At 32.4% G+C, this 23,458-nt stretch overlaps 2 protein-coding genes across 8 annotated transcripts in view; one reads left to right on the plus strand and one right to left on the minus strand.

Moving 5' to 3' along the window:
* The window catches only part of LOC140885094 (glycine--tRNA ligase, chloroplastic/mitochondrial 2), a 30,011-nt gene extending 14,455 nt beyond the window's left edge, over nucleotides 1-15,556 (minus strand). For 2 of the 7 annotated variants that reach the window (XM_073292017.1, XM_073292016.1), the window contains exons 1-20: nucleotides 15,258-15,556; nucleotides 13,656-13,706; nucleotides 12,978-13,045; nucleotides 12,142-12,223; nucleotides 11,967-12,030; nucleotides 9,867-9,922; nucleotides 9,630-9,707; nucleotides 9,375-9,449; nucleotides 9,221-9,291; nucleotides 8,709-8,825; nucleotides 8,512-8,613; nucleotides 8,070-8,196; nucleotides 6,732-6,815; nucleotides 6,420-6,506; nucleotides 5,369-5,470; nucleotides 4,668-4,731; nucleotides 3,823-3,878; nucleotides 3,323-3,394; nucleotides 2,721-2,803; nucleotides 986-1,034 (exon numbers count right to left, since the gene is read on the minus strand). In XM_073292017.1, coding sequence (XP_073148118.1) covers nucleotides 986-1,034; nucleotides 2,721-2,803; nucleotides 3,323-3,394; nucleotides 3,823-3,878; nucleotides 4,668-4,731; nucleotides 5,369-5,470; nucleotides 6,420-6,506; nucleotides 6,732-6,815; nucleotides 8,070-8,196; nucleotides 8,512-8,613; nucleotides 8,709-8,825; nucleotides 9,221-9,291; nucleotides 9,375-9,449; nucleotides 9,630-9,707; nucleotides 9,867-9,922; nucleotides 11,967-12,030; nucleotides 12,142-12,223; nucleotides 12,978-13,045; nucleotides 13,656-13,706; nucleotides 15,258-15,533 — 1,764 coding nt within the window. In that variant the 5' untranslated portion in view covers nucleotides 15,534-15,556. Of the gene's footprint in view, nucleotides 1-985; nucleotides 1,035-2,720; nucleotides 2,804-3,322; nucleotides 3,395-3,822; nucleotides 3,879-4,667; nucleotides 4,732-5,368; nucleotides 5,471-6,419; nucleotides 6,507-6,731; nucleotides 6,816-8,069; nucleotides 8,197-8,511; nucleotides 8,614-8,708; nucleotides 8,826-9,220; nucleotides 9,292-9,374; nucleotides 9,450-9,629; nucleotides 9,734-9,866; nucleotides 9,923-11,966; nucleotides 12,054-12,141; nucleotides 12,237-12,973; nucleotides 13,046-13,655; nucleotides 13,707-15,257 lie in introns of those variants that run through there. The other 5 variants (XM_073292021.1, XM_073292020.1, XM_073292022.1 and 2 more) reach the window with 5 other exon arrangements.
* Nucleotides 15,557-17,908: 2,352 nt separating this feature from the next.
* LOC140885286 (uncharacterized) lies at nucleotides 17,909-19,099 on the plus strand. Its single transcript, XM_073292245.1, has 2 exons — nucleotides 17,909-18,117; nucleotides 18,413-19,099. Exons 1-2 carry the CDS (start codon nucleotides 17,952-17,954, stop codon nucleotides 19,039-19,041), a joined length of 795 nt encoding a protein of 264 aa, XP_073148346.1. The 5' UTR covers nucleotides 17,909-17,951; the 3' UTR covers nucleotides 19,042-19,099.
* Nucleotides 19,100-23,458: the final 4,359 nt, after the last annotated feature.

The following is a 23,458-nucleotide window of genomic DNA, read 5'->3' on the forward strand; positions in this document are numbered from 1 at the left end:
AATGGAAAACAGCCTATTTTCTCTTTCATAAAAACCACACATCGACATCAAGAATTTGCTTCTAGAAAATATGCCTGCATCAAATAAATAGTTGAGGACAGAAAACACATTAAATAATGAAAACTACAGAACTAAAAAACTAATCAAATTTTAAAATCTTTAAAAAATTCAGCACAATAAACTTAAATGAGCTCGCTAAATTTTCATCATTTTCTTCAAGATTATGATTGAGTGGGATACAGAAAAGAGATCTACAGAAAATATGAAGAAGTTATTACAGCATAAAAGATAAAACATGATATTTTGATTTGGATACAAGCTCAAGCACTGACAATGAGCAATCAAGCATCAACCTGAGCTTGAATATTCAACAAAACTTTAGTATCCGAATTTCCTAAACATTTGAATCAGCTAGATTCGTTTGCACCCTTACTACATTAACTTACTGAAGTTCTAAACTATAGAAAATAGTTAATGATATATATTTGTGGTGGTGAACAACAGAAAGGGCAGCAATAGTAATGTGGAACAGACATAGTTCCATGCCATGCATATCTTTTTTTTTTGGAAAAAAAGAAAGAAAGAGAGAAAGAAAAAGAGTTCCAACAGGAAAGAGTAAAAAAAGATGAGAAACTACAAAATCTCCGGAGAATACATATAAGATAAAATAGGGTGGTTCAGTTTTTCATAAGTAATTTGATCAGGATTTGAACTCCGAAACATGTGACAATTGCTTCAGTCTCCACTCTCCATAACTTCTGGATGAAAAGAAACTTATACATATCTCCTTTCATCCAACATGTCAAATCAGATTTTTCTCTGTACTAACAGGTTTTCACTACACAATCTCCTATATCAATTACCTCTAGTTCATTTTCATTAGTGGCTTTACCAAGAGTCTATTACAGCTAAAACTTCTGCAGGCTGTTTGCTTTAACTGCACCTCCTACAAATAATACCATGTTTTCTTAGCTCACCAACATACCGTAATAGTGGCAGATGGAGTGTTCCGAAGCCCATGAGAAACATTTCCACTGCGACATAAAAACTGAAATAAGAACTCATCACATTCCATGAAGCTTGAAGAGAAATTATCAAAAGATTTATTTGCATGTTGTTGAACATAAAAGGCAGATATTGATGGTTTACAAAAACACCTCCAAAAAATACATAACAGAAAGGAAGATTTGCAACATACAGAAATTATTTGAGAATTGAAGTTCAGAATTGCATCCATTAAATCAAAGATCATAGTAGTTATGCATCATCACCAAATCCCAGATATTTGTGATTCATATTTGTATTTTCTAGAGAATATGAAGTCGACAATCTCGTTATTCCCATATTCTGATTTCCAGTCTATCCATATTAGATTTTTTGGTATGGAGGTCACCAAGAATTTTTCCCATTTCAAAATAAATAAAACCTTACAAAAAATTATCTGTACAATAATGGACCGACATCCACAGAGAAATATCAGCCTAAAGATTACCAGCATATTGCTTTATACATTTGTTAGTACCAGTAAAGTCATAAAAATTAAAATAAAGCAACTATATGGTCGACTAACTTGATCATGAGAAAAGTTAGGAAGTCATGTTTCACTACTTAAACCCAAAAATAGACCATCAGCCTGAAGCCAAAGACAGGAAATTCTTCAATGACATGAAAAACTGATGCATCAAAAAAGACAACAAAACCTATTGATCTGGATTTTCCTTTTTCTTTTTTTTTGGTGCTTTGAATATAGTATAATAAATACTAGATTAGAAATATCCAATTGACGGACGAATAGACATTTATGTCTGTTCTGTCTTCCTGCATAGTGAAACAAGTTGAGTTACAATCAAGATTAACATCACCACAAAATCATAGGAAACACAATGAGCACTAAGGCACACAGGTATCGTAGTACTTAAGCATGAAGAAATAAAATCTCAAATTATTCAATACTTACCTTACAAGCTATTAAATGATAAAAAGCCAAATAGTCATTAATCTCTAAACAGAAATAGCTAGTATTTTGCATTTCATTTTATACACCATCTCTTTATCTAACGCGTGCTTTACAAAGTGCACTACGGATGAGGCTTCATTATCAGAGGTGGACACTTTATTGACGTGTCAAGGCATCAGATTTGAACCTTGAGCCTCAGGCACAAGCTATACATACATGTTCATTAGAGAATATGATCAGCTAAGAACTAAGACCTCTAAGCTAGATAAGACATTAGAGGATATCCTTGTGTAGTCTGGATATATTATATATGATCTTTCCGAAGCATTAAACAATAAATAAGAGTAAAATTGGTTCTCTTAACTTCAGCAATGTTCAATTGTAATTCACATCAAACTCTAATCGACAGGCTAGGTGGCAAAATTTCTATAGCATCCTTAAAGAAAATAATTACAGCATTATCAAGGATCTGAATACTATCTTTATTTAAAGAAATGCAATCCAAGATTATGAAGAAGTCCGTTATGATAATGATCAAAGAGAAGGTTTTCATGGTGTAGAAAGATGCACTAGTTTCAAACTCGCATTGCCTGCTTTATTTCAGTTTATTGCAGCTCTCTCAATGTGGAAAAAAATCTTTTTGATAAAAAATGCAGACCAAACAAACCGCATGAAACTTGTGCTGCTTCACGCGAATAAAAAAGATTTCACAACCAATAAAGAGTTGTAAGCATAAGATCACATGTCAGCCACTTAAACTTGCCTCAGAAGACCACTGAATGTAAACGGAACAACTACATCTCCATGTAGCGCCAATATCCATCGGATGGGTCTACTGAACATAACCTACAATTAAAAGTTGTGTTCGGTTTCTCACCAATTAGCACATTATATAAAATAAAAGCAAATGCTAGCAATCAGTACAAAAAAGTTACATTGATGAAAATATCTAAAGTAATCCATCCACTTTATCAGAAAATTAAATTTTAGATGAGATTCAACACTATCCGAAAAAAAAAAAACTGTTTGAAATCTTAACTTCAACAAATAAGTAGAGTCAAAATTGGTATGTCAAAAACTTACGGAAACCAATACATGCTGCAAATTCTAACTTAAATTATGGTTCAAGGGCTCAACACAAAGTGAGAACCCTCTAATGATTTGTTGAGAGCTCACTTTGTAACTTCTAAATCACAAATTCATCCCAACTAAACGCACAAAGGATTCACAAGCCATTGCATAAATAAAATTAAAGTGGTTCCCACAAACTTATTACTAGACCACTGTTGGAAGTGTGAAAAGACACCACAACATGATAAAAATATAATTTTATTTCACATCGAAGATCCATAGATATAATACAACCTCAGAGTTCCATCTCATTGACTTAGGAAAAGATATTTTGCCAAGCATCCCAGGTAGCCCTTCAGATAAAACCTGTTCAAGACAGCAACTAGAATCAAATTTCAGGTTATCATGACACGCAGAATATAAATGTGAACTTGTGGACTACTGGACTGACAATAAAGTACAAGTGTTGACAAGAAGAGTTCTGCACGAAATCTCAACAACAAACTAGCAGCGGGCTGGAGCTGCGAGTACTTCAGTATAATGCTATGAAACCAAGGTCATACTTAGTGGGCGAGGAATGTGAGAAGGTTAAAGATACGTTCTACTTTCTTTCAGTCATGTCAAGACTCAAGCATATAAGACCACAGAAGGAGTTGAAATGGTAGATTCTTTTATCTTTTTCTGCTAATTTATTTTCTCATTCTACTTGAAGAGAGGGTGCTCTTGCATTCTTTAAATCAACAGATGCCTCTGCAGCATCAGAACACAAGCACAAAAAGGTTTTAATGGGCCACCTCCAAAGCAAGGCGTGAAGGCTCCTCCGCACGAACATAAATATACTCTGCCTTTCCTGTGATAAATTATAAATAACATCGCTGAAGAACTTTCAAATTAGATTTTCAAATACAAATGGAAAAGACGACAAGTCTTCTGGACAAAGTGTAAAGAAGCAAACAACAGCACTTCACTTCTCTGAAAGCAAAAATGACCAATGGCAATGACTGCAAAATAACACCAATTTAACGATCACTAAGGTAGCATTTGGATTATATGATTTTTCTTGAATAATGAATTTAGATGAATGGATTCCAAATGACGTCAATAATGGAAGATTTGGATTGCATCATCATGATGCAAAAAATAGCTATAAGTAGTAGCTAAAATTTTTTAATTCATGGATTTTGTAGTTTTTAAACACCGATGTAATATACATATTTTAAGAGAAGTAATTATCAAAAGAAGCTAATAATATAGTATGCCATGACCACTTTAAAACTTTACTAGATATGAGCCCTTGAAGCTTTTTTTGTAACTTTGCCAGAGACAGACAACTGAATCTATGATACTGTGATAACACTATTGAGAAAAAGCTTCAGAAGATAGTATAGCCAAATAATTTTCTTTGATCAAGTAGAAGGTGAAAAATTGGATGTGCGTCGCCTGTCCCTTCATTTAACATATTGACCGGCAAATGACAAATAAAGGAGGTTTAGGTATTAATATTTAACAAAGATTTCAACAACTACAAGATTATTACAGAATAACCCAAGTACCCAACTTCTACAATAAATGGAGAAAACTTCAAAAAAAAAAAAGGAAATTAAGAAAAAATGTTTAATGCAAGACCAAATCAATTTACCTTCAACCTTTCTGTAAAAGGAGGTCAAAGGCACACCATTTTTGCGGCAAAAGCCTTCAGCAGCCTGATAGATGACCAAATTAAGCGTCAATACACAGTAAGGTGACACTGGACACTACTAGTGATGCAACAACCAAATAAGTCATGAGACATGGAGATATCTTTCTCTAAAATAACCAATTGAAAAACAAATCGTCTGTGATGTCAAAGAATTTTTAACGGGATGTATCCCAAAAAATCAGCCAATAGAACATTTAAAGAATTCTCATTGTCATTTGAAATTCACCATGTAGAGGGAAAAAGCATATAAATACTGAAATAGCAGATAAACGTCTGTACTAAAAATATGTCAAAAATTTTCCACAAACAGGTAGTGTGCTCCCAGATACGTCGCCAAATGACATTTTCCACAGGCCATCTCCCTCATACTTGTGATTGTGCAGATTAAAATTTATTATTGAAATTCAGTGACTTGCAAAGTGCACAAACAGCAGACAAGTCAAAGGCAGTGGTACAGTGATTCCAATCATTCAACCAGGAATTATACCATAAAAAATGAATAGAATATAATTACAAACACAAGTGATTTGAGCACAGTAATCAGATCAAACAGTGTCTACATGTGTGCTTCATGTTTGGCACAATCTGCCCTTTTAAAAATAAAATGATAACATAAACCACAAATTCTAGGATGACCTGACCTTCGTAGGATTCCCTAGCTGGTCGAATGCCTTTGAGGCTGGAGGTCCCCGAACCTCAACTTGATTTGCCACCTGCTTATCACTTAGGTTATCTACGTAAACCTGCACATGATAGCATGTATAAGCATAAAAGCAATAAAAGTACTGATTGATTCACAAAGAGATCCTAGGAAAGAAAGCATCTGGCAATTGCCACTCGTTACAAAATAATTGGCTAAGCAAATCTTGTAATTTCAGAGAAGTTGAAGACATGTCAATGGCTTAAAAACAGCAAGCCAAAAAGACCTGGAGTTCACTTGGTTGGAACATTAGTCACTTCCCCACCAGGAATGATACAAGAGAAGATAAGAAACATCAATCTCTATTAAGCTACAATCACAACTAAAAGCATAACTAAAAAAACTTCAAATATAGAGAGAAAATCTTCAACAAATGTTGCAGGTACCAACAGTGAAAATGTCAAAATACATGATGTTTAGCTAAAAAGGAAATTAAAAAAAATCCATAATCAGAAGTCACAAAGTACAAATAGAATCATAAAAGATTAAATTGACCATCTTGATCTTCATAAAACCATGCATTTATGCAAGCCCACACCTCAACATATGGTAAGTAAAAGTTGAAGAACATTTTAAATAAACTACAATCTGTGAGAACATAACTAAAGGTCCAAAACATATTCTCATCAAAAATGATGATCTTAGGTATTAAATGTTAACACACAATCATGGTTTTACATATAAGCAGTAGATAACGGGTTAATCGAAAAATGGTAAGTCTACCATTTGATTTATAGGTCTTTTAAACATTCTTAGAACAAAGAGGTCATTGGAGACTACAAAACATGATATATAAAGATGTTAAGAGAAAAGAATTGGTTTTCTTTAGTCTTTACTTATTGAACATCCTGATGTCTTGAGCTTTTACAAGAAATGCAGTGAGGGAAGCAAAATGAGCACACGTACATTGAGTAAGCACTTTCACATACAGAAGACAGTGAATCAACTGTACAAAACAATCAATATTAAGTACCATCACAAATCAAGCATACCACAAGTCTGCGTGGTGTACCATATGTTTGCACATCTCCATGATTCAATCTCTGTTTCTCCAGCAACTGCTCAACTAGATCCTTCAGCTGAAGAAATCAGCAGAGAATTAAATTAACACATTAGCAAGCAGAAGACACCCTCTGTTAATCCCAAAAAATAGTATTACATGATACAAGATCTAGATTTGAGAAGAGAGTAGATAATGGATATGCAAACTTTATGAAAGGCCAAGGCAAGAAAACAAATAGGCTTTTAACAATTTAGCCATCAGAAAAAAATCAAAATCTCGTTCAAAGAGAACAAATCCGCACTTGGTTACAGGCTTTGACCACATCATTTGGCGGCAACTCCTCTGTCCCAATCTCAAGAATAAACGTTTGTGGTCCAGCAGAGACCTGGACTAGGAAATAATATATTCATTAACTTTAGGGAACATTAAAATATTAAATATCTATCCATCCATCTAGTATATATAAATAAATACGGGTGTGTCTCCTCAGAACCATAATGTAACTATTAAGAATTATTAAGAAATACAAATTCAGAACATGAGAGTGAAGTGGCATGCATGCTGATTCTGGACGGCTTGCAGATTTCAGACAATATAGATAATAAAGCATATTGTTATATAAAATAACAGAATCACTCCAGAGAGATGTAAATTCTCATTCCTTTGGAATCTATTGGATGAAAATTTCCAAATAAACAATAAACTACCATAGGAAATTTTTCGTTCATGAACATGTTCATTTAAAAAAAATGCGGAATGGGGGCAAAACTATACGCGGTTGATGATAACATTTAACAGCAAACACAAGTGATTATACAATCAATATCTGCAGTTCTATAGGAATGCAACCCAAACCTAATTCAACAAATATAGAAGCCACATTTTATGCTTCATCTGGGTTGGTGTCTGTCATAAGTTATTTGTCCTTTAAGATATAAATTAAGTATACGATAATTCTAATCATATTTTAGTATGACATTTTTTGTATTTATAGTTAAATCCTATTAATTTATATGATAAAACACAGATATGGGCTTTATGCGTAGCAGCAAAAAATAAGGTAGTGAGCTGTTGTGATTCTTCAAACTTACATCATAGCATGGGCTAATGCGTCATTTAAATTTCTTATTAACTAGATATAGGCTAGAAAGCAAATCGTAGACACAATATAATATAAATTATACTCTGTTTGTTTAAAAGCCACCATCTAAATGTTCAGTTATCAGGAAAAAATAACTATTTTCTGGAGCTTTTCCTGGTAGATGCGTACAAGAAGGCTATCAAGAATTCATCACCTATTTTTAGGCCATAATTCTTTTGTCTCTACAGAGAAAATTTTTATGTTCTAGGCCCACCATCCTTCACTAACTTCGAACTATCACTAGCACTTCCCCAATAGAATAGAGCAATCATAATTCAAGTTCAATGTGATAAATTGATAATAAAGCACATAAAGTTACGCACTGAAAAACAAAGTACATTGATATTTCCCTGAAAAAAATAGATAGGGTGGGGATCAATATCTGAAGACTGAGACTAAGAGAAAAGAGAGAGAGAGAGAGAGAGAGAGAGAGAGAGAGAGAGTGTGTGTGTGTGTTTGTGGATAGCCAGTTAGATAAAAGAGAAGTTGCCAATAAACCTTTTTTGCTGCCTCATAGAGGTTTTCTTTTTGAAAACCCATGTGATCAGGTTGAGCTGCAACCCCCAAAGGGTACCCAAGGGATTCCCTGGTCTTTAACCAAAGTTGTGCACACTGGCGGGCTAAACTGAAAACCGGGAACACGCAGTTTTCTTAATGACTCTGACCTTCTCAACCACCATGACGTAAGAATATATTCGAGCATCTCAGAATATTCAAAAATAATTAATTGCAAAAGAGAGCATTTTGTCATATGTTTATAGTTTAAGAGGCCAGACTTAAAGCACAAGGGAAAAGAAAAGAGTATCTTTGGGAGGTCCTGACTGTTGTTTTAGAGTACAGATACATTAAACTTAAAATGCACAAAGCACATGGAATATACTCTTAACTTCGTAACAAGCACTTTCATTAATGTCATAGACCTGTCAAGAGGGTCACCAACCTACGCATACGACCAAAGTAACGAGCACGTTCCGTCACCCCAATAAATCCTCGAGAATCCAATACATTGAAAGCATGAGATGTCTTCAAAAGCTGGTCATACCTAACAATACGAAAAATATAAAAGCCAAGTATACCAAAAACAGAACCAAAACAAGATTTCCAAATGTAAAGGCGGCATATTGAGAAGAAAATTACGCAGGAATAGGAAGTCCTGAATCAAGCAAACGTCGAGCTTCAACCTCAAAAAGATCAAAATGGTTATGGGTGTGATCTACGCTGGCATGCTCCAAATAGTATGCACTCATTTCCTTCCTGGTACAATTTGCAAAAGTCATGCTCTTGGTTACGAAGAAAGTACGATAACTGAATACATAAAAGCATTAAGTAGCTGAAAACTTTTCGTAGATAACACCAAAGCCTAATAGATAACCTTGGACACAGTAAACAATGTGTCCAAAGTTGCACAGCTCAGACTATAGAAAACCATGGTAAGGTGACTAAAAGCAGATCATGAGAAGTATAATCTATAAAGGTGAACACATAAAAGCAATTTTTTGTCTTTCATTAGAATCAAGTACCATTAAAGAATCAAGGAAAATAAATATCTATAAAAACTACGCAATTACAAAAAAATAAAGCAAACAAAAATAGTGCATAATGCAGTATATTAGCCTTATTTTATGAGGTTAAAGGCATCGACTATTAACTCATTTTCCAAAAACAACTCTCCATATGTTATCCCGTCGGCATATTGAATTTTCTTGAAATGGTCAACCCCCTGCAAAGAAGTTCATATAAACTTCAGGTAAGTATGCCCATGAGCATACAGGAAAAAAGAGAATAACTAATAACATAAGAGACCTGAAGCAACATGAGGATTCGTTCAAGACCATAAGTGATCTCGACTGACACAGGCATCAACTGCAGACTTCCAGCCTGGAAATGAAAAGGAAATCCAAAAATTAAGAGAGGGGGATTATAGGAATCATATGATCATAAATAATGATTGAGGGTGCTGTTTAATTAACAATAGAAGAAACAGGAATATTCTTGGAAGGTTAAAAATTAATAATCCTAAAACTTTGAATTAACTATTAAAGGATAAAGCAGTATGACCTGCTGGAAGTAGGTGAATTGAGTAATTTCCATCCCATCCATCCAGATTTCCCAGCCCAATCCCCAGGCACCTAACACCTACACATAATCAAAGACAAGAAACACTAATTAAAAAATGTTAAACTCATATAGAATGAAATAAAGGATCTCAAGAAAAACAGCACTTCAAACTAATCAAACAGGAAGCAGCAGCAAAAATAATAATTAGAAGGTTGAAAATCAAGATATAAGCCTCACCGGGCTCTCCCAGTTATCTTCGACAAATCGAATGTCGTGATCATTAACATTAATACCTGTTGACCAATAAGAAATTATCCCATGAGAAATTGATGAAAAGTAGTAATTGATGGATATAAATTGCATAGTGACTCATTGAAAGTAACAAAAGGTAAAAAAAAATTGAGTTCATTGCTTATGTTATTTCTCATAGGAAGAAGTAAATCAATAGATTATAACCACAAGGTAAAATGCTTGATATTGGAAACCACATCTGCGATTTAATGTCTATCAAATATTTATTTGTGCAGTTTACGGTTCTGATGTCTTCATCCCACGGAGTCATTAATAAAGAATAATTGCATTTTTAAAAATGACACCAGTGCCATCGGCGATTGTGTAAATCAAAATAGATATCAGGCACAAAGAACGGGAAAGATAGATGCTGAAACCCAAAAAGCTAAACTACTAAAAGCAGAACGCTGCTCTCTCCAAATTCAATAAACAGTCTACCGAAATTCTATTGTGTTGATCCCACTACATTCATAAAACTTATATAGCAAAAGTAGAGCACACTTTCCTAATCCATAAAATTTTAACAGTAGAATCCAATGATTGAAACGCCAAAAGATTTTCTCTTTCATGATGTTTTCAATGAACTCCTTAGAAAAGGTAAATTTGTATGTCATCTAAGTCTCTAGGCACCAGTTATAGAATCAGTTGTGTGCTATACTGTATGTTATGTTTTGTTTCTGAAAAGCCATTGCCAAGTTGTATATCCTGACTCTTTAACTCTATTATCACCAAAAATGCTCAAATGGACCACATCCAACTACCTCAACTCAACTCTATATATGTCCTTCTTTTCTCTCTGTAAAAGATTTAGCAAGCAAAATAAGGATAATTTTGTATGGGTGGAACAATGCCGGTTTGAGTGTTCCAGGTCTAAGCATTCAAAATTTGTCTTGAGAAAACAGAACTACAAAATGGAAAAACCAAGCCTTTCCAGGTTACTGCGGAATTCGTGTTTTTAACGGGTGGCCCAACTATGGGCAGTCCAACACATACGGCGGGTCTGGGCTCTGATACTATGTTAAGAAATTAGACTTGGACCTAACTCAACCCCAAGAGCCTTAGCTCTGAAACCATGTTAAGAAATGAGACTTTGTCCTAACTCAACCCCAAGAGCCAGCTCTTGGGGTTGAGTTAGATCCAAATCCAACTATGGGCAGTCCAACACATACGGCAGGGTCTAAATCTCATTTCTTAACATGGTGTCAGAGCCCAGGCCCGCCGTATGTGTTGGACTGCCCATAGTTGGACTTAGACCTAACTCAACCCCAAGAGCTAGCTTTTGGGGTTGAGTTAGGTCCAAGTCTCATTTTTTAACATGGTAACAGAGCCCAGACCCGCTGTATGTGTTAGACTGCCCATAGTTGGGTCACCCGTTAATGTCTCCAAGCTCCAGTTGTTTAATTCTTGGGCGTGAGAAGGGTGTGTTGGTGTACTAGTTTGTTCCACATCGGTTGGACAAATAGCATGAGAGTTTAATATATTGACAAAGACAAAGCTCCCCACTTGAGCTAGCTTTAGGGGTTGAGTTAGGTCCAAGTCCATTTCTTAATGGTTATGATAAGTAAATGAGAAATTATCCAGCATAAAATGATAAAACTACACGGTTAACGATTGTGTATGATCAAGAACTTGTCGTTAGCCCATTGTGCTAAAAATAGCAAGTGATGACAATACAACTAGAATCCTTTTTCACAGTATTGGAACGCAATCATCACGTTTTGATCATGTCACATATAAAATGGGAAGACAATTGTTGATTGTTCTCCCAATGTTGATTGTCCTCCCAACAACTACGCTAACTTGCAACTCAAAGAATTGATGGTTAAACTTGACTCCAATGTTAATTGTAAAACTTAACGCTTGTTGTACCAACAAGTATAGAGAAACTCTAATTCTTTTAACTCGTATAGCCATCAAAGCCGCCATGTTTAGATTGGGATACTACATCAGCAATCTCAACACATAGAAAGAGTATTTATTGCTTTCAATTATTATTCTACAAAACCATCTTCAGATGTTAGTAAATGAAAGATAGCATCAACAAACCTAGGGCGGATAAGCTCCGTATGAACAAGTCCTGAGAATTTCCAGGGTCGGGCTTCAATATCACCTGAGATAAATTTCATGCAAGCACTGCAAAGTAAATGATGGTATGTCGGAAGCCATTGCAAATAGTTTCATAAACTTCTACACTTCCAAAAATAGAAGGCAAAATATTCACCTGGAATTGAGTGTGTCTTTGAAGCCTATTTGGATTTTCACCATAACGACTATCATCAGGTCGGATACTAGGTTCTACATACCTTTCACAAGAAACTACAACATTAATGATCAACTTACAAATTGGAAGTACGAGTGAATTTGACAAGAAGGTGATAATTTTGATATATCAAGCCAATAAAGGCATTTTCAAAACTCTCCCCTTATGTAAATCCTGGTATTCATTGGTGCACGCCTTTTCTTCGAAGGTCTCACCAAGGACTAAAATTGAATTACTACATTTTTGTTACTGCATCTTATTTAAATTTTAAAATTTCAACTAGTGTGACGTTCCAATCAACATGACATACTTATGGCACTGCTTTATTTTGTTTTTGGACTCAAGATCAATAAAATGTGATTGCTGAAACTGGTCAAAGGAAAGCAGACTAGGAATAATTAAAGCTGATGTGAAAAGTACATAAGTTGAGTAAGAAATAAAATAGAAAAGAGTGGGTAAACCCAATAAATAATACATTATCTTACAGACAGTTTTCACTAGCATGTAGACTAAGCAAAATCAATTGACGTTGTTTTTGAGCTAGTCAATGATTTCAAATATATTTCTTAGCAACGGATTCAATTTCTGGCTCTAATTTGCTTTCTCTCAAACTGTTGTTGCATGCTTCATGCCAAGGCTACATTGGCATTAAACAAATGAAAAAAAAAATCTTTTATCCAGGAAAAGATACCCCTTTCAAAATCCAAATCAAATTGGGTCAACTAAGTGTCTGGTGCTATTTTACCATTTTGCCCGGAGAGATAATAAATTACAAGTAGGGTTTAGGGCATACTTACGCAACATTCCATGGTTCTGGACCAAGGACCCTTAAAAAGGTAAGAGGATTCATAGTACCAGCTCCAACCTGACAAATGTAGTCAAATCCTTACAAAATTAAACAAGATCATGACAGTAGTTCAAATGAAAATATAGAATGCAAGGGAATGAAGGGGCATGGGAAGAAGGAAAGGAAAGACCAATAACTTCAAATATTTTTCGTTTCAATCACAGAAACCAAAAATATAGTTATACACTCAATATAATTTACCGATTCTTAGACAGTGATTTATTATTACCTTTGAAGAACATGAAACGTGGATGGTCAAAATTGTCACATCCACCACTGACCACTCCATGGCTAAATTACTTTTTGTTTTTAAATTATGAGTATGCCGCATATAATTGGATAGATTAACAATAATTTGACCTTTGATTTAGCATATTTTCCCCCAATGGCACATGGAGTTCAGCTATGCATAAGACCATTAAGATAAGTTTTGGTGGCTGGGTCACATGATCAAGTCATTAGAAATCAATTTCCAACTTTATCACAGTCAATAAGTAATCAGGGTACACTTAATATGCATCTCTAATTTAAAATACACACACACATGCAGTTATTTTGATATTTTGACTTCCAACTATAACAATTATTTTACTAACTCGTAATAAAGAAAAACACAAATCCCAATTACCTCAGTGTTGCTACATTGCATCACAGCACATCCAACAGAAGCCCAATACTCCTGCATGGTATAAAACCAAAAGTCCAAAAAATATATGTATAATTATGGCTATGCAAACCACAATAATGCTACCATTCATAAAAAAACTTATTTTTCATGTAGCACTCGTTATACTTTATTCTTGAGGAGAAAAACTAAGTTAACCGAATCCTATCCCTGAATTTTTCAATAATTTCCAATCATGTTTCCAGAGGCTGTACCATCCGAGAAGAAATTGATTTTTCCATTTTGTACTCGATAGTTTTATTCTTGGATGAAAACATAAACAAACGAAATCTGAGGCAATGTCTGATTTTGGATCTTTTGGGAAAAAAAAAAGTTGTTCAATTACTATTAGATATACTAATGTTAAGAAATAACATGCATGTCATTGTCCAACACGATCTCACAATTTTGCGGGAGGTTTGATTCTCTTTCGAAAGAATGCCCTTTTCAATAGAATGTAACCAACTAAATTCAATCCACAAACCCATTACACATACTACATAAATTCGCAGCCCAAGAAATCACCAATCAGCAAACTGCAACAAACCCACAAATTCATTGAAACAAACACACAGTCAATCCAAGAAAACTAAAACTGTCATACGGCTCAATCCATGGCGGGACGAGCCGGCCCACCAAAAACCCTCCGTTTGACGGGTCGAGGACAGGCCAACCCACCATCTCCGCGGATTGGAAATCCTCAACTCAACCAAACAAGGTGGTTGTGGGTTAAGCGGGCCGGCCGCGGGTTGGTTTTCTAAAAATAAAAATAAAAAATAAATAAAAATAAAAAATCATTATAATTAATTATAAATTTCATTTCATAAATAAATATTAATAAAAACATATTAATAAATTTTTTAATTATTGATTTCACAATTGTAAATCTTATATAAAAAAATTAATATAAAAAATTCAAACTTTCATTAACAAAAATATATGAATATCATGATAAAGTAAAAAAAAATTAAAAATTTCTCGAAACCCACGGGCCAACAATATGTACATCACCATAAAATAAAATAAAAAATTTAAAAAAATTTCCAAGCCCGCAGGCTAACCCACGCACGCCTAGACCACTTAAATTGTGTGATACGATAGGTCTGACCCAAATTGACGACTGTAAAGTGAGCATCCAAAGCAAAACATTTAGGTACTGTTTGGTACGAGTATTATTAGTCCATGTATAACTTATTATATCCAATCTCGCGTTATTCTCGTCATACTATTTATCCATCTATTAATTATTTATTTTACATGAATCAAATCATTAATCATTTATCTTACATCAATCAAATCATTAAATTTAAATTACTATATTACCTTTATAATTAATATTGTTCATATATTATTTCTTTTAAATAAAAAAAATTATAATTTATCATTTTTATATAAAATTTAATAAATCAAATTAAATAAATTATACTCTATAAATCAAATCAAATACTATATTAACTATTATTTTTTATTTATTTTATATTACAATATGTTACTTGTTCATGTATTATTTATTATCACATCAAGCGTCAAACGGTACCTTACAAAAAAAAGCACGATAAAAAGTACCTGGAGGCGTTGAATGGCTTGCTGAAACGTGAGAACGGAAGATGAAGAAGACGATTTCTGTAAGCACTGATCAGTAGATGACGAAACAGAAGATGAAGAAGAACGAGTGGCCGCAGAAAAAGAGAAACGCGATTCAGAAGAAACGCGTTTTGGCTGGAATATACGAAGAGAAGAAGTACTCCGGCCGGCGGTGAAGAAGAAAGCTATGTGGGGTTTGTATTTGTTGGGCGAATTCTTGAAAATGGAAGTCACCAACGGCAGCGTGAGTATGCTCATTCTGGCCCGAGATAGCGTTCTGTTTTGTGTGGGAGCACTCTTTTTTTATTTATATATAATAATAATTTATGTTCTTACGTTTCCGGGCTGGGTCCTCCTGATTTAAACTGGCCTGGAGCCCAGACAAGTTGGGCCTGTAAGTGGGCTTACCTTCAGAACCGCTCCACGAACAGATTCATTCATTTAGAAACAAAAAATTAATTTGAAAGTACTTTCTTTGTTCATAGTTCATACAGTTTCCCCCCTTTTTGACTACTACGTATTTTTGGCTCCATCATTTGTACACAGGTGTATATGAGTTTGGTTGATAACTATATATCTCTTATTCCTATATATATTTTATCATTTGTGAGAAGTTGATAGTAATTGATGATCGGTTGAATGATCAAAATTTACAATAAAAAAAAAAAATCTCCTTGCTGTCTTTTTCTATATCAAAACAAGGCGGGAATGATAGAGTGAGTGATCAATCAATTCATATTTCTTATTTGTTTAAAAAAACAAAAAAAATTATATAAGTGCATCACGTTTGCTCGCGTGACTGGTGCATATATATGACTTAGGTAGTGTTTGATTGAGCTTTTATGAAGTAGAAAAGTTGAGAAGTGTTTTCTAGAAACTCTCTCAAACACTATCTTAGTATAATAATAATGGCCAATGAATTTCTCTTCTGTTGTTATTTTCTACCTTGTTGCGACTACCCATTGATTTATGAAACATTAATTAATTGCACAAAAAACTCGAGAAAATTCTTTAAAAAGAGCAGACACAAGCCCAAGTATTTATTTATCAACCAAGTTCATCAGACGATTCATGGATGTTTTAAAAATAAACAAACCAATATTAATTATATAAATATATGCATAAAAATGAAGAAGTTCTTATTTTATTGCCCTATGACTCCATTCAATTTAATTATTTAGTCCATTAGATTGATTCCTTCGATAAACTGAGTTTTTTACTTCCAATAATTAAATTTTAAATTATTCGATCAAAGTTGTGTGAAGTGTCTTCCTTTTTGTGTATGCAAGCATCGTGTGTCAAGATAATAAGCACACAAACATTTTTTTTGTGTATGCAAGCATCGTGTGTCAAGATATTCTAGTACTCAATATGCTTATGTGTATTCTCTTTTGTATTTTGAATTAACTTGATGATCAGTCTGGTTTATTTCGACGCTCATGAGTACTCATTAGTTTCAATATGTATTTTTTTTTAGAAATATATGTATTTTAATATTGTTATTATGTCTGATATTTACATATTTTTAACACAATTTAATTTCGTGATTTAAAATAAATTTTTTTAGTATTGTTTAATAACGAGGAATCAACCATGCCCTTATATGTATCTATGTCTTTTTGGGAAAAAAAAAAAAAAAAAAGAAGAAAAGAAAAAAAGAAAAAAAAACATCTCTGTCATTTTTCTGAACATATCAAAAAAATTCAACTTAAAGATTTGGTCATGGGACAAGTTTTACTTTCCTCGTATTTGCTTGGTTGAGTTTAATAATTTATCATGAAATTGATTTTATTTAGGAACCAAATTATCGGTTTGACTAATAATCGAGGAAAATAAAATAATGGATGTGACCATTAATGTTTGCATTTGCATTTACTTTGACAACTTCAATTATCTCAACCATGTTCTCAATTGACCTGGTTTGCATGTAAAACTAAAAAATATTACCCGGATCTGTTTGTGTGATGTTCTCCATGCCAGTTTTTAAGCGTTGACTTAAATTTAAAAATATATATATATAATCATAGTCTCTAGTTATTAAAAGTATACTAGCTAGCTTTAAAGCACGCACATTGTGTATGCGTGTGCAATGAAAAAGATATTATTACCATTTATCTGAAATATGAAAGATGATTATTTATTTGCATGTTTTCTCCTTGTAAATAGGTTAAAATTAATTTATAAATGACAAGTTCCTAATTCGGATGTTTACTTTCAACTTTGTTGCCACTACTCATTAATTTATGAAACGTTAATTTTATAAAATTCTGACATGTATAATAAAAGAAGATCGTACATTCTTATATATTTCTTAATCCACCGGCTTAACGAGACAGTAATTAAGGTCTAATTAATTAGAAGTTGGATCACGATATTTTTAGTACCAGTCTTGATCTAGTTTTATAACTAAATTATATACAAGATTGATTCAAATCTTTCATTTTTAAATGCAACTCTCTCGATTTGCATTCCAAAAAGTCAATCTTCCCATAAATATGACCGAGAAAACAAAATCGTGCTAGCATGACAAATAATATGAATGACACTATATATATTTTAGTGGCTATAATCTATATATATATAACAGTGAAGTGTGCACCCCAATATCGATCCATTGCTTGTGGCAAAGAGGAAGAAATTTAAAAAAAAAAAAAAAAAAAAAAAAAACCAAGCCATATGGAAATGGCCAAAGCTATTACTTTTCTTCTTCTGCTACTCCTTGCTCTTCCGGCGGCCGTGTATGGCGCCACTATCCCTGTCGGCGGCGGCAGTGGATGGACGCTCGGCGTCGATTACGTTTCTTGGGCTAAAGGCCAAGTGTTTACGATCAAAGATGTCTTGTGTAAGTTCATTTAATTTATTGAAGGGCATGCATAATTATATTGATCTCTTTATTATGTTATAACTATTAAGGTTACAAATCATGTATATATATATATATATATAAATTTTTAGATGCTCAACACCAATGATGTTCAACTCGTCCCCGACTACTAAAACTCGGTATCGTGTTTTAGTTATGCGAAAAAAAAAAAAAACAACAACAACTAAAACCCGTCGTTCGGGACGAGATTGAAAAAATATTGTTGGATATATATGAAGATATTAAAATCTTGATTGATTATACAATGCTTCAGTGTTCAACTATGGCCCCTCCCATTCCGTAGAAGAAGTAAGCGACAGTGATTACAGAGACTGCAACGTCGATAACCCCATTGCTTCATACAGCACCAGCCCAACTTCAATCCCCCTTTCTTCCACCGGAACAAGATACTTCATCTGCCCCACATCCACCCACTGCTCTCAGGGCATGAAACTGGCCGTCACAGTAACCGACGGAAGCAACACGGCCCCACCGCCAGCGCCCTCCACCACCATTCCGCCACCTCCACCTGGCACCGCCAGTCCTGTTCCTCCCAGCACCCCTGCGTCACCTCCACCCACCCCGAGTACTTCATCGCCTCCGCCCAGAACCACCGCGTCACCTCCGCCCACGCCAAGTCCTTCATCTCCTCCGCCGCCCAGAACCACACCAACTCCCTCCCCCATTATCGCTCCTAAGTCATCATCCCCTCCGCCGACGACAACCACTCCGCCACCTAAATCAAACAGTACCCGCTCACCGCCTCCGTCGGGTTCTCCACTTGCACCCACCAGTGCTACTCCGCCTCCGGCACCCTCTCATGGCACGATTTTGGCTGGCCAGAATAGCATTTTTATTGGAATATTGCTTGTTTTGACTACATTCTTTGGACTTATCGGCTAGGTAAGAGGCAGTGCCATGTTTAATTTTTATTGGAATATTGCTTGTATGCATGCATTTCCCTGATCATCGCATATTATATATATTATATATATACTATTGTGTCTTGCGTATTTGTATAATATGTTTTTTTTAATTAATTTGATTTATATTAAAAATAAAGTAATATCATAATTATAAAAATTAACCAATGACTAAACTACAATTTGAAATGGCAAAATTTTTAAAAAAAAAACAAAAGAAAAAAAAACATAAGTGTAATATCTATACCATCTAAGAATAATTTTGGCAAAAAAAAGATGGTGTCCTCTTTTGTCTAATAGGCGGATTCTTTATATATAACTAGTCTATAGATGCACGCGTTGCGTGTATAATATTTTTGTAATTAATTTGATTCATATTTGATTTTCAAATAAGAGTAATTGCATAGGTGTAAAATTATTGATGGTTTAAACTGTAATTTGAAATACAAAACAAAAGTGTAAATATCTATATCACACAAGGACAATTTTGGTAAAAGAAAAGATGGTGCGGGCAGATTCTTTATATATACTAGTACACGGACACACGCATTGTGTGCCTTGTAAGGTATATTTTTTAATTGAATTTTATTAAAAAAAATAGCGAAAGAAAAAAAATGGCAATTTTGTTAATGAATATCCGCAAAAGGGAAAAAAATAGAGTGTAAGTGACATTTTCTTAATTACATGGTCATCAAAGAGTAAAAATATAAGATATGTTGCTTCCAATGGAGTGTCCAAGTTGGTGGAGTAGGTAAACTCTTGACCATAGGTCAGGAGTTCGATTCTCCTTGCCAACACCTTCTTGGACTATCATGTCACACAGATGTTGCCTAGTGTGGTTTACCTTACTGGCCTAGTTTGCAGGCTATTGCGTTAGTCCGGGAGTTTACCTAGAGCGCACCGAAAGGTAGCGGCTGCGGGTTCCCAAGTCACAAAAAAAAAAAAATATAAAAGATGTTATACCAACATATCAAAACTCATCTTTAATATAATATTTGATTTGATTTGATATATATATATATATAGTTATAGTTATGTGTCGTGAATTAATTGTGTTTATCTAACGATATATACATATAATATAATATTGCATGTCTTTTACTATTACTATCTATATATATATAAACAGAATAGTCTTCCAAAAAAAGAAACTAACAATTTTTTTGCCTAAAAATCAATACTAAAAATATAAAGATAATTAATGATAGAAAAATAATAAATTATTGTGAAGAATATTAATTATCGACAACTATTTGACACATATTCCAAGACAAAATAAATGAATGTCTTCTTGGATTTTGTATAGATGTTCAAACTATTTAAATTTTATTTTTTTTAAAAAAATAATAATAATAGTGTTTAAATAATATTTAAATTAAATTTCATTATTTAATATGAGTTAAATAATTCTAGGATTTTTATGCTAAAAATATATATAAATAATAGTAATAGTGTTTAAATAACATATAATTAAATTTCAAATTTTAATATGATTTAAATAATCAAAGGATTCTTTTGCTAAAAAATATTTAAAAAATAACAAATTTGATCAATATTTATATTTTTTCACATCAATATTTAAAAATAATCAGAAAATAAATGCATAATTAAATGTTAATCAAAATCAATTTTTTTTAAAAATAAAATGTTAATCAATTCCTTGAAAATAGAATTTTATATTTATGTGTTTATATTTATTATAATATATCATTTATTTTGGTCAACATTTTGAATTTTATTTTAAAAAAATATTTGTTTTCTAAAATTTTGAAAAATAAAATAATATAGATTTTTAAAATTAATTTATAATTTATTTTTATCAGTAACTAATCTACTCACTCGGAATATATATATATATATATATATATATATGAAAGAATTTCATGTAATATTTTAAAAAATATAGATAGTTATGAATGCATAAATTCAAATTGATAGTTTACAATTAAAAATACATATATTCTTATGCATAAAAATATGAGATAAAATAACAAAAGTAAATTTGTGTCAAAATAACAATTTAATGAAATAAATAAATATCAATGTATATCTTAACATATAAAATATGAAATATTATTAGAAAAAAATAAATGCGAAATAAAAAAATGTGAGGTACTGCAGTTGAGTTTTATCTCAAATGACATAAATATTTTATAATAAAATTTAAATTTTGAATATTAATTATATTAGAATGATAATTTTAAATGTGTAACATTCTGTGAAACGGTCTCATCCGTGAGACGGGTCAATTTGACCCATATTTATGATAATAAGTAATATTTTTGGTATAAAATGTAATATTTTTTAATGGATAATCCATATAAGTGACCCATCTAAAAAATGACCATTGAGACCGTCCCATAAGAATTTTTGTCATTTTAAATAGTTAATAAAAATCTACGAATTCTAATTATAATCACATACAATTACATACCGTGCATCGCACGGGTGAGATACTAGTATATATAATGAAGTAAGAGTGTAGTATAATAACTACTTTTGATATATTTATGTGAACTTTCATATTTAGCATTCTTAACTCGTACTAATTCAAATCTACCCTTATTAAATACCATTAATTTTATATATTATCAATTAATTTTTTCATAACTTGATCGATTTATTTTATATTTTAAAATTAAAATAAAAATTAAGTGTTTTCTAATCAATATTTTTTCATCTCACAAAATATAATATTTTATACAAACAATATATGCACACGTATTACTTGTGTATTACGTGTGAAAAGACGCTATTATAAAATATGTATCGTCTGATCATTGGATAAAATATCTCATCTGAGCGGGTGAAACTTCTGGTGATGGTAAATAATTGTGTATTATGTTTATTAGGAGCTCTAAGCTCCATAGAAACACTTACAATATTTACAACTACATAGCTTCTATTTCTATTTCATGTGATGTTTGTATGTTTGTAAATTTTTTAAATATATTTTTTATGTTCATATTCATGTAATTTTCAAGACTGACATTATAAACTAAATATTCAAAAATTTAGGTTAAGATACAAAAAATATTTTGTAATTTAAAATTTTAAAAAGTAGATAAAATATGATAAACAATACTGGATAAATGATTAGATAAATTTGGAGATAAGTTTAATGGAATTGATTGGAAATTAATCAATGAACGAGCTAAACTTTCAAGGAATCGAATAAAAATGGGTCGAATACATATAAGTATTTTTACCTTTCAAAGTATAAAATAAAGTAGTTTAGAAAAATATATACCATATAAACTATGTGGATCAGGCCAGGGTAAGTCTTATAAACATAATTTTTTTGTTAGATATAGTTAATAATAGAAAATTATTCAAACTCCTAGTATGAACACGATCAATGAAGAAGATAATTTTAATATTATCGAAGATATTCAACATGAAAATATGAGTCAAAAAAATTAGTTAGGTCGCTTCTAAATATTCATGGCCGCATAATTGAGAAAAACTGATTAAAAAAATATTAAGACATGTTCTTAATTGAAAATAATTTAAAGAGAGATGATTTGTTATCTTTTGAAATTTTTTTTTATAAAAGAACGATAACTTATTATTTGTAGGAGTCGATTTCTTGTAAGTTGACGCAGGCCTCCGAAATCTCAATTCTCAACGGCGTGTGAACGATGCATGTAATATAACGGGCACTGCCGTATAATTTTATCGAATCATGACAAAATTAATATATATTTTATGCTGTGATATATGCGGTATGCCCATATATATGTTGATAAATTATAAATTTTTAATCTTAAAAAAACATATTAATTATTTATTTTCTGAAATAATTTTAATTAAAATTTATTTTATAATATATAATATTAGTACTTCTCAATTTTTTTGTAGTACCTGTCTCGTAAAACGTTATCCTCTCGACTTAATTTGTAGGAACTCGCATTGTGTATTTCATAGAACTTGGCTCTTCCGACTTCCAAACATCTTCCTTAGCCAAAATGTCATATGAAATTAGTAAAATTGACGCGTAATTATAACTACCATATTTGAATAATTAAAAGATAGCAAAACTCGAGGTTTAATTAAAAATTCGGTCTCTCGTCAGTCGACGGATTCACACAGTTTTTTTTTTTTTTTTTCTAATATCTGCTTATTTTTAAATATTTTTTTAAAAGAAATCTAATCTCTGCTTTTCACGGCTCAATAGTCAATTAATCACCTAACCAAAAATGTTTATTAAAATTGAAGAATGCTCTCATGCGTTCCAAAGATTCAACTAATCACTATAAAATATAACAATATAATAATAATGACAAAAGACAAGACGGGCAGAGGTAGCCAACGTTCGTTAAATGGACATAAGATATATATATATATATATATATATATATATATATATATATATAGCTATGAATAATTGCATGTAA

Source organism: Henckelia pumila, chromosome 2 (genome assembly GCF_033568475.1).
Source record: "Henckelia pumila isolate YLH828 chromosome 2, ASM3356847v2, whole genome shotgun sequence".
Lineage (NCBI taxonomy): Eukaryota > Viridiplantae > Streptophyta > Magnoliopsida > Lamiales > Gesneriaceae > Henckelia > Henckelia pumila.

What these genes read in the sequence shown, in the direction of transcription:
- LOC140885286 (XM_073292245.1), top strand. Translation starts at nt 17,952, where the DNA reads ATGGAAATGGCCAAAGCTATTACTTTTCTTCTTCTGCTACTCCTTGCT. An exon ending in TACGATCAAAGATGTCTTGT is followed by an intron (nt 18,118 to 18,412) that starts GTAAGTTCATTT and finishes ACAATGCTTCAG; the next exon opens with TGTTCAACTATGGCCCCTCC.